Here is a 16,187-nt window from a genome sequence, read left to right as displayed (position 1 = left end):
TGTGGAACAACTGTGTGTGATTAACATGGTATGAGGGATAAACAGTCTTGGGATGAAATGCAGGGTCCATGCTGCTTAGCTAGCATATGTTTGAGCAGGAAATGCAATATTCCTGCCTATTTCCTCTGTCCAATTCCTTACTAATACAATCAGCAAAGCTCTGCTGTAAACCAGGCTAACAAACATTGCATCAGTTTTCTTCTACAAGCTGTTCCCATCCTGCCTTTTGCATTCTGAAATAGTTAAACAACAAACGCTACTCAGGTGTGTAGTTAACTGCAACAAATTATACCTGGATCCCTACTTTTTAAGCAAAGAATATTACCTATCATCTACCAGAGGTGGGAAACCCGCATTTTTTATTATTGTTCGTTTTTGTTTAAGTGCCTGTCTGAGCCCCTGGACTATGAAGCCGTACAGCGATTGGAGGAATATTTTTTAATACACAGAGATGACAGACTCTGCAAGCTAGGCCACTCTGCATAGTAACTCACACATTACAACAGTAAAGCTTGTGCGTGAGGCCCACAACAAATAACCCCCCACTAGAACCCCAGCTGCCCCCACTCCATCCCAGTGTGTCTCTCAGGAAATGGGTGGAACTTGCAGCAAGTCCTAAGGCTAATAAATCTGGTTTCCAGGGGTCCAAGTTGAAGTTCCTTCACAAAAAACACCTTCCAGGGGACTGCATTGCAGCTTCTCTGAGCCCAAACCATTTAGGTCTTTATAGGCCAAGAACACCTTAAATCCCACCTGGAAACTGATAGGCAGCTGGGGCAGATTCTGGAGCAACAATGTCACGTGAGCTGCATGAAGTGCGGCTAGGCAGGCAAGCATATGTCAGGGGATGAAATCTGGTCATTGGCAGATACCCAGAGCCCTCCTGGGGTGTGGTAAAACCTCTTGCTTTCCTTGGACGGGGGCATGCAGAGCGGACTGTAACACAGGAAATCGGTGGCAGGGCTGATGTCTCAACACCTAGATACTATGATGACCATTGTTCCAGAAACGCCTCAGGAAGTTGGGTTTACCTGAAAGGTGTGACCAGAAAGTCCCTTATTGGCTACGTGTCTAAGCAGCCTCAGTAACACAGCCTAGATCAGCAGTTCTTCACGCTGAGCTTGAATGGCAGGTGCTTCAGACAATACCATACTGGGGACTTTGGGCTGCATGGGCCTAAATCACACCCCTTTGGTCTGCTTGCCATCTCTCTCGCACACGTATGTCTGGGGACTGCATGCCCTGGTGCAAGCCAGTAACTTTTTCACCCAGAATTTGGCATGAACCCTTCAAATGTGCAGCTTGCTCCAGTTTTCAGCGATGAGGCAGAACTTGGTGCTAAATCGGAGGCATTTCTAGTGACTGAACTTTAGTGTGATTGTTGGGGGAGAAATGCAGTTGCTTTGGTTTACCCCATTATGTGACATCTGTTGCCTGGGGAATCTGTCTGGAAGCCTACCTCTGAGTCTGAGGTTTAGGCTCTGAGCTGTCTGGGCGAGAGGCAGGAGGCTGTCTGACCTTCTCTGAAGTAACACAGTCTGATTACACGTTTCTCCTATTGGTGGAATTGATTTGCACTTTCAGTTCAGGAAACCAGGTCTGTGCCTGTGAAACCTTCCCACTCAGGGTTTATAAATAGCTGCACGCAGCACTTCTCTCTGGCTCTAAAGTTCAGTGAACCAAAAGGGGTTTAATGGAGCCACATGCAAAGCTGCAAACTGCCTCAGGTTTCATGCCCCTTGGCTGTGGCCTGGTCTCTGTCTCAATTCCCCACTTCTGCAAGGCCCATGGAAGGTCTGAGCCAGGTCACCTGCCTGGTTCCACTAGCCCCCGCTGCTGCTCCCCAGAACAGCAGCTGGGAGGTGCCACAGAAGGGTGTGGATACCTCCCTTTCACCAGTAATCCGAGTCTCCCTTTCCCTGGACGCATGGGAGGGGCATGTGCATGACCATTGGCAACTTCCACCTCTTGGTGTTTTGACAGCCTAATTTCAGCTCTTATCAGCCACAGGCCTAAAAATAGAATGGAGAATTAGGTCACTGTGGTGTTCTCCTTGGCAGGCGTTTTTAACTCTTCCCTGGCCACACAGATGTGCACGTGTGCAGAATTGGGCCTGATTGGAGCATAGGCATTGCCAGGGTTGGATAAGACTCATGATTCATCTAAACCAGTAGCCTGTCTCTGATAGTGGCCAGCACCAGTTCCTTCAGCAGAAGGTGCAAGAGACCTGGCGGGGTGATCATGGGATAATCTCCTTGTGGGAGGAGTTTCTTCCTGACCCCTGTCACTGAGAGGTTGGGTTGTTCCCTGAAGCGGGGTTTAATAGCCATCTTTTTAATCCTGACTCAATGTGTATGTTCTCCTTATCCATGTACATGTCTAAGGGAGACTGCTGGCAGGAAGTAGCAATGCAAAATAATTGTACCGCTCCATCCTGTGTGAACAGGAGCTCAAACTATTTAGCTGATCAGAGAGAAGGTTAAGATGTGACTTGATTGTGGTCTAGTACCTACAAGGAGAGAGGCTTTGTGATAGCAAAGAGATCTTTAGTTTAGCAGACAAAAGCAGGAAAAGATCCAGTGGCTGGAAACTGAAACTAGCAAATTCAGACCAGAAATAAGGTGCAAATTTTTAACATGGAGAGTAAATGACCATTGAGGCAGCACACTCAGGATGCTGTGTATTCTCCATCACTTTAAGTCCAAGTTGCTTGGTTCTCTAAGAGAGATACTCTGGCTCAAAGTAGGAGTCACTGGGTGAGCGTCTCTGGCCAGTGTTCTGCAGGAGGTCAGACCAGATGATCTAATGGTCCCTTCTAGCCTTAAATTCTATGACTCTATATGGTTTCCAGGGGGTGTTTTCACCTCCCATTTTGAAGCAGTTCCTCCTATCCCAGTCCCTGGTGTGTGTGTGTGTGGGCCTCACTACCTGAGTGGAGCTGTTCTATAGGGAGACACATTTCACCATTTCTGGGAAGGTAGGAGAGTGTTCAATTCGAAGGACCACTTTCATCCTTCCTACCGTGTAAGACTGCTGTAGGGGTGAGGCCTGGCTTGCTGGTTAGAGCACCAGCCCGGTACTCAAAATACATGGGTGATGTTCCTGGCTGCACCATTCATCTTAGGTGCTGTGACCTTGGTTGTGTCACTTCCTATATCTGTGCCAGTTTCCCAGCCTGTAAAATGGGGATGATGCTATTGAGCAGCCTGGGTGCTGATACTCGCTGCAGGGGCACGCACTGGGAGGCAGTCCCATTTCTGTAAGTGCTTTGAGACCTGGGGATGGAAGGTGCTAGAGAACTGCAGAAGGTTATGGTAGATTTCTTCTGGAACATGGAGTTTTAGCCTGGGTGTCTCCTCTGCCTCTACCAGAGCACTAGAAAACAGGCAGAGAAACGAAATGGGCCCCACCCTCACTCAGCATGTCTGGTACCACTTTCTATGCAAAACCCCCATGCTAGTTTGGTGCGAATGGCTGCTCTGTGCTTAAACTGAGAACAAGCCTTTCCCTAGACACAGTGGCATTCGCCTCCCTGAGGGTGGCAGCTCCCTTTGACTCCCACTCCCTGGGAATGTTTGTAGGTGGGTGCAGATGAATCCCCAGGGCTGGTAGCTACTGCTCTTAGTGCGTGCTCCTTGGGCACCGAGTCCTTGGCAGGAAGCCCAGAGCCTCCCCACGCTTTTTCTGTTTGGCTGCAATCCAGGCTGAGAATCCAAGGGGAGGTTTCCAGGCCCAGCTGCAACAACGTTTACGTCCTGCCTGGGTTTCTAACTTGGCTTCACTTCCTTGCCCAAGCCTAATTTTTCATCCCTGTTTTGGGAAGTTCTTGTTTGTTTCTGTGGGTTTCTCTGCAAGGCTCCGGCTGGCCCCAGCCGTGTGCATCAGGGTCGGGGAACCGAGCCTTCTTTCTGACTCGGTGTTTTTTCTGGCTCCTCATTGGGGCCGGATGGCTGCTAGCCAGTGGTTTCCCCTCTGCCTGGCACTGACACTAAAAGCTGCTTTGTGGAGTGCAGAGGGAGCCTGTAGCCTGAGTGAGCAGGGCAGCAGCAGCTGGGCACACAATGGTGCTGTGTATTCTGGCCTTTTGTCACTTGGGAGCCAAGTTTATTGTCTATTAAAAACAAATAAGCAGCAGTTAAGTGGGCACCCTGCCATGTGATTTATGTAGCAAGTGAATGCTGGTCTGTTCTCCCATGTGAGGGGCTGGAGGTTTGCTTTTGGGTTAGTTTGTTCTCCAACAAAGCCTAAAGCTCCATCCACAGTCCCTGTTTGCTTCAGAGTCGTTTTCGCACTGCAGAGGGTGTTGAGGGAAAGACGCCAGCTGCTGAGTTATTTTCTGCAATTCCGAGGCTGCCCTTGGTGAAATGGCCTTTCCTCCTAGCCAGGCTTCGCCTGCGGCAGCCTCCTGAGCCTGCATTCATGGCCTCTCTGCCTTGCCTCAGGAAGGAATATGCTGCCTCAGGTGCAGCTTTGTGACTCCAGGCAGGAGGAAAGGAGAGTCCTGGCCTCACTGATAGGATGGTTGGAAAAGCCTTGCTCCTGTCTAGTGCATTTCTCTGGGAGTCAGTGTAGGATTGCTCCTTACAGCCTAACCTCTGGGGAAATGTCTTCCCTAACGATGCTCCTTCCCTCTGGGAGACTAATCTCTCAACTCTCCTCCATCCTTCTCCAAACACCAAGTGCTGGAACAATTGGCAAAGGGCCTGTGCGAATCCAAGTGACTGGGGAGTGGCTGGTTCCTCCTGCTGCGAACGCATCTCTGCTGCCCAGCAGCCAGGTGGGCTGCAGAGCACCCTGCCTGGCTCAGGGGGGCATGGAAGGGAGTGAAGGGCTGGCTTGGGTACAAGTTGCTTTATTTTTATTGATTTATTTTGGTCCTGGAAAAATCAAAGTCCTGTCGTGGAGGGAGGGGGAAAGTGCACAGCTGAGGGTGAGAGATCGGGGCATGTTGTCTGGTTAACCACAGCAGGCCTCTTCACCAGCGTGAATGCCATATAAGGACAGCTCGAGCCCTGCAAGCCAACGGGTAAGAGCCAGGAGCCTCTGCTCGAACAATTCACTAACCTCAAACTTGTGCTGAAAGGGGGGGGGGAGATGTGCACAGTGATTGCATTTTATCTCCCCCCCTCCTCGCCCCCCAATTTCTGAAGGAGGCGGGAGGGGCTGGGCTGGGTGCCTGTTTCTTAGGGTTTCTATAATGAGGGCAGAGTAGCAATGGCGCAGCAGCAGCAGCAGGCAGTGGAAAATGTATCTGCCTGCCATGTTTTCCCTCCTTTGAGTCTTAGGAAGTACCTAGCTGCCCTCCCCCAGGACAAGCAGGGCAAAGGGGGGCAGCTGGAGGCTGCTGGAGCTGGGCTCCTTTCCCTCCGGCTGTGCGATTGCCCTGGTGTTGCTGTTGTCTGAACGAGGTGCTGGAGGCAAACCACAGAGCACAGGAATGCTACAGCCGGTCTGACTGAGTGTCCTGACACTGCTCTGAGGACCAGCAAGAGCCCACGTGGGCTGGGCTGACATGCCCCAGCCTCTTCTGAGTGGGGCCTGCGGCCGTGTCAGATTCCCAGCCTGGCAGCTGCAACGGGACGTGCTCTCTCTGCTCTGGGCCCCTTCGGGTCTGCTCCTGTGAGCTATCTGGCAGCGTGATTCCTGCGGGTCTGGTGAGCAGGGCACCTGCTGCCAACTGGCAGGGATGGAGCGAGCTGGGGTGCTGCAGGATGAGCGTGTGTATGTGCAGCTTTGTGATCCCAGCGCACCCGGTGCCTGGGCCGGTGGCTGGTCCAGATAAGGAGCTGGGGTTGGAATGGACCTGCGGTCCCTGTGTGCCAGGGGCTGAGGAGGGCCCTTTAGGAAAGGAATGACACCCAGTGCAGGACAGCAAATTCCAGACCTCTGAATCTCCACAGTGTTACTTTCTGGTGGATGGGAGAGGCCCAGGGTGCTGCAAGTTTGCATCAGATGCCTGCAGAGCACCCAGATTTGAGCTGAGGCCTGACAGAGACTGTGGCCTGCTGAGACTGAGCTCTGTGCGAGAGAGATTTGGTTTGGTGCAGCAGGATGGGTGTCCCATATTGCACCAATGACCTTGCACCACGCAGACTGCAGCATCTGTCCCTGGGCAGCCCCTGCCCTGAGTGACATTGCTGGGCACAAATAAATCACTTCACATCCCCATGCACGGTGCCAGCTGCATTGTACGGGGTTTCACAGATTCAGAATTTAAGGCCAGGAGGGACCATTAGATCACCTAGGCTGACTCGCTTTTATAACACGGGCCATAGAATTTCATCCCATTATCCCTGTACTGAGCCCGATAACATGTTTGGCTAAAGCAAACATGGCCTGGATGCTCGTCTACAAGACATCAGGAGGTGGAGAATGCACCACTTCCCTCAGTGGTTTGTCCCTCACTTAACAATGTGTGCCTAATTTCTAATTTGAATTTGTCTGGCTCCAGCTTCCAGCCATTGGTTCTTGTTTTGCCTTTCTCTGCAGTACTCATCTCACCAACACCGTATGCAGGGGTCAAATCAGCTTCCTCCTCTACTCCTTAGCATTCAAGAAAGAGATCCTGGAGTCCATGTGGATAGTTCTCTGAAAACATCCACTCAATGTGCAGCGGCAGTCAGAAAAGCGAACAGAATGTTGGGAACCATTAGGAAAGGGGTAGATAATAAGACAGTTAATGGATTTATATAGTGACATTATGATATTATACGCCCACACCTGGAATAATGTGTACAGTTCTGGTCACCCTGTTTCAAAAAAGATATATTAGAATTGAAAAAGGTACAGAGAAGGGCAACAAAAATGATTAGGGGTGTGGGACAGCTTCCATATGAGGAGAGATTTAAAAGACTCGGACTATTCAGCTTAGAAAAGAGCTTATTAAGGGGGGGTATGATAGAGGTCTATAAAATCATGAATGAGGCGGAGAAAATGAATAAGGAAATGTTGTTTACCTCTCCACATAACACAAGAATAAGAGGTCACCCAATGAAATTAATAGACATCAGCTTTAAAACAAACAAAAGGCAGTACTTTTCCCACAAAACACACAGTTAACCTCTGGAACTCATTGCCAGGGGATGTTGCCAAAATTATAGCAGGGTTCAAAAGAGAATTAGATAAGTTCATGGCAGATAGGTCCATCAAGAGCTATTAGCCAAGATGGTCAAGGATACAACCCGCTGTGCTGGGTGTCCCTAGCCTCTGTTTGCCGGAAGCTGGGAATGGGTGACGGGATGGATCACTTGATCATGACCTGTTCATTCCCTCTGGGGCACCTGGCATTGGCCACTGTCAGAAGACAGGCTACTGGGCTAGATGGACCATTGGTCTGACCCAGTATGGCCATTCTTATGTTCAATCTTTGTGTCATCCACAGATTTTATTAGCAGTGACTTTATTTTTACTTTCAGATCACTAGTAAAAAGGTGAAATAGCTTTGGGTCTAGTACTGGCCCCTGCAGAGCCCCACTAGAAACGCCCCCATTTGAAGCTGATTAATTAACAACTACATTTTGAGATCTGTCAGTTAGCCAGTTCTTCGTCCATTTAAATTGCACGTCATATTAGTGTGTCGTGCTACTGTTTGAATTTGCATGTTATGTGGTACTAAGTCCAGCTCCTTGGTGTAGCTTTGTGTCTGACTTTCCAAGGTGCGATGTGCCTACCAGGCTCCCCGCCCCCTGAGGCCCAGGTTTGCTGAGTTGTGCCTGTTGTTTTTTTTCACTTGCACTGCAAGTGCTCAGCACCTCTTAAAATCAGGGCACTTGCAAACGTTGCTCTTGTGCTTGCATGGGGCAGGCGTGTTGTTCGGCTGGGCTAATAAAATATCATTTGTTTGTGGCAAGGGGCAGGAGTAGATTAGAGGCTGGGCTACTAAATTCCTTTGGCTGTTCTGCCAGGCTCAACCATGCACGCGCCATCGCTCTCCCATCCCCAGGCTGTTTGCGGGTTTCCAATTGTTCTCCTTTTGTTTCAGAATGGAGGGGAAGGCACAGATGGAGGCGACGTGGCCACTCACCCTCTTCTGAGACGCTCCCAGAGCTGCGTACCCACCTCTGCCTCCAAGCCGTCCACAGGGCCACCCATCCTCAAGAGCGGCTACTGCGTGAAGCAGGGGAATGTGGTGAGTGCCTGTTGCAGAGTCCCACTGAGTCCTTCATGGAGCAGAGCACTGGGAGGGGGGGCTTGAAGGGGGCTTGATTTTATTGCTTCTGAGCCTCCTCTTGCTTCCCCCACACCGCTTCTCCTGAAAGGGGGGCGTTTCACTTCTCAGGGTCCATGGATCACCTTGGCATGAACAGTTGCTCTGTGTAGGAGGAGGGAGTGGGGCAGTGTTGGTGCAGAATGGTCCTGGTGTCAGAGCAGTGGTAGGTGATTCAGCACCCTCAGTTATGAGCTGCTAGCTCTGAGCTTTCTGTTCCCCAGTGGAGCAGGCTCAGGGCTTTCACCAATGCCCCTTTTTTGGAAGATGTGATCCCTAGGTTCTCAGGACCCATTTGTTTTTTCCGAGGGGCTGGGGAGGCTGGAACTCGACCCTGGAAGCATTAGGGACTGTTCTCTGTTTTTCAGAGGAAGAGCTGGAAACGCCGGTACTTTGCTCTTGACGACTTTACCATCAGTTATTTCAAGTGCGAGCAGGTAAGCAGCCCCAGGGCCGGTACAAGGATGTTTCGTGCCCTAGGCGAAACTTCCACCTTGTGCCCTTCCCCCCCCCCCCCCGCGAAGCCCCCGCCCTGAGGCGCTCCCCCCCCAGCCCCAGCTCACCCCTGCTCCGCCTCCTCCCCGGGCACGCCGTCGTTGCTTCACTTCTCCCACCTCCCAGGCTTGTGGCGCCAATCAGCTTAGGCGCCGCAAGCCTGGGAGGCGGGAGAAGTGAAGTGGCCACGGCGTGCTCAGGGAGGAGGCGGGGCAGGGGTGAGCTGGGGCAGGGAGTTCCCCTATGTGCCGCAGCCCCCCCCCCACTTACTTGCTGCAGGCAGCCCTCCTCGTGCCCCCCTGCCCCAGCTCCCTCCACCTAAATGCCGGCGGCGACCGGAGTGGTCAAAGATCCGGCCGCCACGGTCACTGCCGAAGAAAATGCCACCCCCCAAATCCTAGCACCCTAGGCGACTGCCTAGGTCGCACCGGCCCTGAGCAGCCCCCTCTGGCTCACTGTTCTCTGGGTGACCTTGTCCACTTGTCCCTTCCCTCATGGGTGTAGTGGGCTTGGCATTTGCAAGGCTGCGTTTTTGGCTTCTGTTAAAATCAATCAAAATTTGGAGTACAGAAAATATGTGGGAGAAAACCTCACGTTTGGGGCTAAAGCTGAGAACAGATCCCACGTACTGCAGGGGTGCAGGGAGCAGGTGCAGTGGCTGGGCTTAGGGACAGGCGGCAAGCTGTGCCTTTGGCACAAATGCAGCTCAAAGCTGTGCTGTCGCAGAGGCTGTTCCTCTGCCTGAACCACCATGGAGTTCTGAGTCCTGTTTCTACAAGCAAGAAACCTCACGCACACGCTTGCATGCTCACCTCCCAACCAGGGGTGGCTTCAGGCACCAGCATGCCAAGCGCATGCCTGGGGCGGCAAGCCATGGGGGTCGCTCTGCCAGTCACCGCGAGGGCGGCAGGCAGGTTGCCTTTGGCGGCATGCCTGCGGAAGGTCCGCTGGTCCCGCAGCTTCGGCGGACCTCCCGCAGGCGTGCTGCCGAATCCACGGGACCGGGGACCCTGCCTGCCATGCTTGGGGCGGCAAAATACCTAGAGCCGCCCCTGCTCCCAACTTATGCATACCCTCCAACACACACCCCGCAGCACAGCTGGCATGCACCATCACGACTGTAATTGGCCATGGATGCATTTAGAGGACAAACTAGAAGAAGGTTCTAACCATCAGCAAGGGGAGTGAGGTTCTGGAACAGCCTCCCAATAGCACTGAGGGCAAGTAATCAGTCTAGTCTTAAAACGGAGCTTGATAAATTTACAGGTGGGATTATATGACGGGGGTTGCTTGTGACAGCAGAAGACTGGACTTAGTGACCCAGGAGGGCTCTCCCAGCCCTGTGTCTCACATGCCAAGCTGCATGCTCCACTGCATGTATGCAGCTAGGCCCCCCTCATGCCTGTGAGATGCCAGTTGGACTTCCCAAGACTGGAGACAGACAGGAGAGGAAGGTGCAGAGCGAAGAATGGAAAGGGGGCGAATTGAATGTGATCCAATAGATTAAAAAAAACAAAACTGCAAAACCTTGCCGTGCTCATCTGCCTTCCCCTTCTCAGTCGCTGTTCACTGGGTGCTGCTTCTAGGTTAGGGATGGGAGGGGGTGAGAGACGCTGCATGGAGCCCCCATTTGGGAATGCTCCCGCCCAGTGACATCTCTCCATATTCCAGCCGGTGGCCAAGGAACCTGTCACCCCAGGACTCCATCCATTGAGGCTTTGCTGAAGGTTGCTCTTAGGTCTCACAATTCAAAGTTCCTGGGTGCTAGAGTGGGCTCCCATTGCCACCAGAGGAGCTCGCTAGGCGATACAGAGCCACTGACTCTGTTTTGTTTTGTCTTGTCTCCCCAGGACAAGGACCCCTTGCGTTCGATCCTCCTCAAGGATGTCCTCAAAACCCACGAATGTCTAGTCAAATCTGGGTAATGCCTTTTCCTGCACTTCTGTTGGATTTGGTCCTGTTAGAAGTGAGGTGGGAGTGGCTATGAAGGGACTTTATCCTCAGAGGTGCTAGCCCGGGTGTCCCAGCCAAGTTCCAGTGGGGTGGCTGCATCCTGTCTGGCCAAGGACACCCCTCTGGTTTTGCAGATGGTTCTTCTCTTCTTGTGCGAACCTGCCCTGTAGCACTGCTGCTAAATAGGGTACTTCTGCACAGCGAGCAGCTGTCCATGGCATTGAGCCTCAGAGCCGGGGCCAGCAGCCACAGTGCTAACAGTAGCTGTGTAGACATCGCAGGTCAGGCTGGAGCTCGGGGAGGGGAGGAGGGGAGGAGGGGCTCCAGAGCCCAAGCTCCAGCCCGAGCCGCCATGTCTACAAGGCTGTTTGTAGTGCAAGCCTGAGTTTGTCGACCCAGGTCTGAGCCTGGCTGCTGCAGGCTGTGTAGACATGCCCACAGTGCTGTGTTATGACCCAGCAGTGGATGGATCGGCAGGATGGGCTAGTGGCTAGAGCCCTGCATGGGCACTCGGGACCCCAGGGTCCATTTTCTGGCTCTGCCACAGGCTTCCTGAGAGATTTTGGGCAAGTCATGTAATCCCTCTGTGCCTCAGTTTCCCATCTGTAAGTGGAGGTGCTAGCAGTGCCCTGCTGCATAAGGTGGCTATGAGGGTATGTGCTCAGATACTGCAGTGAGGAAGAGACCCAATGTCAGGAGGAGGGGGAGGGTGACATGAGGACCCTCTGAGTGGAGCAAGTATGCAAGAAAAGAAGGGGAGAATTATGGAACGTTAAGGAACAATGAGAGAGTCTGACCAATCCACAGCGGCCCGTAGGACTCCTTTGAGAGGACGGTACTAGGGCATGAATGAGGACTGGTAGGTCCTAATCCCAGCCCTGGCACTGACTCTCTGTGTGAGCGTCAGGAAATCACCTCACCTCTGCGTGCCTCAGTTCCCATCTGGAAAAGGGATGTGACAAAGAAGGGCACATAAGGGATGCAAAGGGCAGATTGTAGTTTAAGTTGCCACAGCTGAGTTCCCAGCCAGGGCTGTCACTACCTGGTTCTCCTCAGATCATGTGTTCTCTGGTGCCTTCCTTGTTTGAGTTATGCTGTGTCTCACTGGAATTCCCCAGTGGTCACATTTCACAGCCTCCCCTGTGTCACAGGTTTGCTGCTGATCTCAGGCAGTTTTTCAGGGTTGGTTTGTGGCTGGGACCCTTGCCTTTCATCGAGGACATCTTTCCAATACGTAGCACCTTTAATTTTCCCTTTATTTTGTTTTCCTGTTATCCGTCTGGAGTTGGGACCCAGCTCCCTCTGCTGGCACAGATTGCTGTCCCGGCCAAGTTACGCTGCATCTAGACATCCCATTTCAATTAGCACCTTTGATCTGAGCAATCCCATATATTGACCTGGATGCTGGGGCTCCCTTTTTCAGAAGGAGTGAATTTACGGAGAGTAGAGCCGCTCAGAGTCCCCAGAAGGAGCTGGCAAGGGAATGCATTCCACAGCCAATTGCAGATGGACAGCCTCAGCAAGAACACTTAACCCCTGTTAAACAGAGTGCAGAGAGACCCCCTCCCAAGCAGAGCAGCCACCCAGACTGCAACGGTGGAATAAACGCCTGTTATATTCAGGGAAGAAAGGTGGGGTGTCCCTGTGGGGATCTGGAGTGGGGCTGCAGCTTCCCATATACATCTGGGGGGAGTCAGCTGCTGGCCAGAATTCATCCCCTCCCCCTCCACCCTTGGAGCACTGAATTGGATGTGTACCTGAGGACAGCAAATGGGCGAAAAGATAGAACTCTGCTAAATGGAGGATCACGGTCTGTGTGGCAATGAAGAGGGGCTCTGCACACATGCAGTTACTGTTTGCAAGTGAACTCCAAGCTTGGGTTTGACTTGTATTAGCCAATTGGCTAATTCTTGCCCCATCTTATGCTGGCATGACCCTAGATCTTCACCAATATAGATGTTGCCACAGTTAAAATTGTGAGAGGGAAGCACAGTGCACTGGATGCTGAATAACAGTATCCGTGCCCTTAATGAACTGAAGAAACTACTCAGGAAACTAAGACCTCTGTGATGCTGGCAAGGGACAAAGGCAGCTAGGTCACATGCAGTCCAAGTACTCACCGGGCGAGTGTCCTCCACCCAGACCTATCAAACATGGTTTGGTTTTCTTCATTATCTTCTCCCTCACTTATGCATCCCTGCCCCCCCGGGTCCTGTGATGGGCACTGCTTTTGAGTCATGTTCCTGGTTTACTGGGTTTTGATGCACTGGTTTTGAATGGACCCATGTTATCAGATATGATGAAAACCAGATGAAGAATTGATTGACAGTGATTTCATAGGCAGGCTGCACAACACCTTTAGTGTAATTTACTGCTTGTGATATTTGTGCTTGCACTGAGCCTTAGGAGAGCCCTGAATAAGACCAGGCCTTTATGAATGCTGTTTTATTACCCAGATTAGCAGTGGCGATGCTGAACATATGCAAGTTGATTTAAAAGTATGGAAGTGAAAACATGAGCTAGAGCTTTAATGAAACAAACTCTTCTTGCCCTTTGCAAAAAACATTTGACTGACAGAATTAGGTCACACTTGATAGTGAGGATCCGCTTATAAAGGCTAAATAAACAGTTAATAAATCAAATAGACAGGAGTAGTATGTGTTATAAGCACATCAGTAGACGGTGTTGTAGATGGTTATAATCTATGGTTATAAGCAGTCCCTTGACCTGCTGGACTTTAACAATTGACTAGCCATTTATTTAAAACCTCTATTAATCATTTATTATCCTTTATCAACTATTTATAAATGGAACTTTTGTATAAAGTGTGGCTGAGAATCATTTGGCTTGCAGACTGCAGTGCACGTGTGTAAACAAGCTGTATATGATAAGGAACACAGACCTCAATTCTATATAACTTAAGATCAATACTGAATACATCCAAGGTCTGCATTGAATATTCTGTTGTTAATGTTTTCTAGATATGAGCATAAAGAAGAAATAGTCTATCCTGCATATGATGAATTCAGGGTAACCTCTCTCTGTCTGTTGTTTCTAGTGACCTTCTCATGCGGGACAATCTGTTTGAAATCACAACGAGCTCTAGGACATTCTACATCCAGGTAAAATCATTCCTAGTTTCAGAGGACTTTGAAGTAGTTAGATAACCTGTACTGCACATGAGCTCATAATGGGGACTGGTGTTTTGCTTTGAGTTTACTGTTTTAGGCAGTAAATTTAGCTCTTGACAGTTGCTCTGAGTCACATTCATCTAAACAGGATGCTCCCTGATGGGCTTCCAACCAGAAAACACAAGTAGGTGAGTTTGTATACAACTCAGCTCAGCTTCGAGGCTCCAGTTGAGGGTGGGGGGGAGGGAGAAAAGAAAACTGCCTGGTGGTTTCAGTTCTCCAATTCAGTATATTTATAATTGCAGCAATTTGTATGGACAGGAAGAAACATGTAGACACAAAAGTACCAACACTTAGATGAAAATCCAGATGGAGAAAGTCATGACTGAAAAATTATTTCACACGGAGGGTGGTGAAGCACTGGAATGGGTTACCTAGGGAGGTGGTGGGATCTCCTTCCTTAGAGGTTTTTAAGGTCAGGCTGGGATGATTTATTTGGGGATTGGTCCTGCTTTGAGCAGGGGGTCGGACTAGATACCTCCTGAGGTCCAGTGGCAGATTAACAAATTTGCCGCCCCTAGGCCCACAAAAAATTGCCACGCCCCCCTCCCCCCCCGCCCCCCCCTGCGCTTGCGCCAGCTCACCTCCGCTCCCTTGCGGCAAGCCTGGGAGGGAGTGGGGAGAAGGGGAGTTGTGGCGCGCTCGAGGGATGGCGGAGGTGGAGTGATGGTGAGCTGGGGCAGGGAGCGGTTCCCTGCCCCCCCCCCCCGAAGAGGTACTCCCCGCACCCGCCGGCCCCAGGTCACCTCCCTATCCCCCGATCGTGCCGATACTCGCTTCTCCCTCCCTCCCTCCCAGCGCTTTCGCGCGGCAAGCCTGGGAGGGAAGGGGGAGAAGGGGAGTTGCGGCGCACTCGGGGGATGGCGGCAGTGGAGCGGAGGTGAGCTGGGGCGGGGAGCAGTTCCCGGCCCCCCCAGGTTACTCCCCGCGCCCGTGGGTCCCAGCTCACCTCTGCTCTGCCTCCTCCGATCGCGCCGCTACTCGCTTTTCCCTCCCTCCCAGCGCTTTCGCGCGGCAAGCCTGGGAGGAAGGAGGGAAGCGCGGCGTGCCTGGGGAAAGAGGCAGGCGGGGGATTTGGGGAAGGGGCAGAGTTGGGGAGAGGGTGTGAGCAATTTGCCGCCCGTGCAAATTTGCCGCCCTAGGCCTAGGCCTTGTTGGCCTAGGCGATAATACGCCGCTGCTGAGGTCCCTTCCAACCCGGATATTCTATGATTCTACGACTGCAGCTTCCTTGTCCTGAAGTTTGCTGTCAATCAGGCCAGCCCTCTTCCACTTCCTCAGGGCTGTTGATCATTCCCAGCTCCTGGTGCCACATGGAGGATGGAAAGTGAACTGAAGGCTGGCTTGCAGCGGGCTGCTTCCTGCTTTTTAGGGCAAATACTGATCCTAACACAATGATAATGCTCAGATATCTCCCTTTCCCTCTCTGGGGCACTGTGAAAACATTAGCGAATAGCAGCTGGTTATCCTCTACTTCTAGCCCCTCTTAACTCTTTCTTGGGAGGCTGTCGGCCCGATTCTCCATTACGTTGTTTTTTGAACAGTCATTTACACCAGTGCAGATTGCTACCATCCCGATTTGGGAGCATTTTACATCTGCTTTGCAATGGCGTTACTGATCACATGAAGTAAACGGCAAAGAAGAGTCTGGCCCTGTACGTACAGAGCTATATAAGTTTCAGAGTGGTAGCCGTGTTAGTCTGTATCAGCAAAAAGAATGAGGAGTCCTTGTGGCACCTTAGAGACTAAGTGGGATGAAGTGGGTTTTAGCCCATGAAAGCTTATGCCCAAATAAATTTGTTAGTCTCTAAGGCCTGGTCTACACTGGGGGGGATTGATCTAAGATATGCAACTTCAGCTACGAGAATAGTGTAGCTGAAGTCGACGTATCTTAGATGGAATTAAAATTACTTACTTCGCGTCCTCGCGGCACGGGATCGACGACCGCGGCTCCCCCATCGACTTTGCTTCGCTTCTCGCACTGCTGGGGTTCAGCAGTCGACAGGAGAGCGATCGGGGATCGATTTTATTGCATCTACACTACACGTGATAAGTCGATCCCCGATAGATCGATCGCTACCCGCCGATCCAGTACCCTAAGGTGCCACAGGGCTATATAAATATCTCCTGAGTCTCCAGGGAGTGAAAGTAAAGAAAGGGCTGACAGGTAGGGAGCTGTCGTGTGTCTACACTGGGTAGTATTTACACATTGAGTCAATCTGCCAGAGAAATTTCAAAATGAACATCAGTTTAAAGACAACACTTTACTCCCTCAAACCCTTAGACTCATTCATATCTCTCACACACCCCTCCCCCAACTTCAGACGGTGTCTTTTTTCAGC

General features: G+C 51.4%; 1 protein-coding gene across 2 annotated transcripts in view; it reads left to right on the top strand.

Annotated features, from left to right (window-relative positions):
- The window catches only part of PLEKHA2 (pleckstrin homology domain containing A2), a 56,467-nt gene that overhangs the window by 29,573 nt on the left and 10,707 nt on the right, over positions 1–16,187 (top strand). For both annotated transcript variants that reach the window (XM_045002884.1, XM_045002885.1), the window contains exons 7-10: positions 7,982–8,128; positions 8,575–8,643; positions 10,552–10,622; positions 13,713–13,776. In XM_045002884.1, coding sequence (XP_044858819.1) covers positions 7,982–8,128; positions 8,575–8,643; positions 10,552–10,622; positions 13,713–13,776 — 351 coding nt within the window. The remainder of the gene's footprint in view (positions 1–7,981; positions 8,129–8,574; positions 8,644–10,551; positions 10,623–13,712; positions 13,777–16,187) is intronic.

Source organism: Mauremys mutica, chromosome 2 (genome assembly GCF_020497125.1).
Source record: "Mauremys mutica isolate MM-2020 ecotype Southern chromosome 2, ASM2049712v1, whole genome shotgun sequence".
NCBI classification, from domain to species: Eukaryota; Metazoa; Chordata; order Testudines; family Geoemydidae; genus Mauremys; species Mauremys mutica.
Note: the sequence above shows the minus strand (reverse complement) of the source record. Positions and strands in the feature narration are given on the sequence as shown.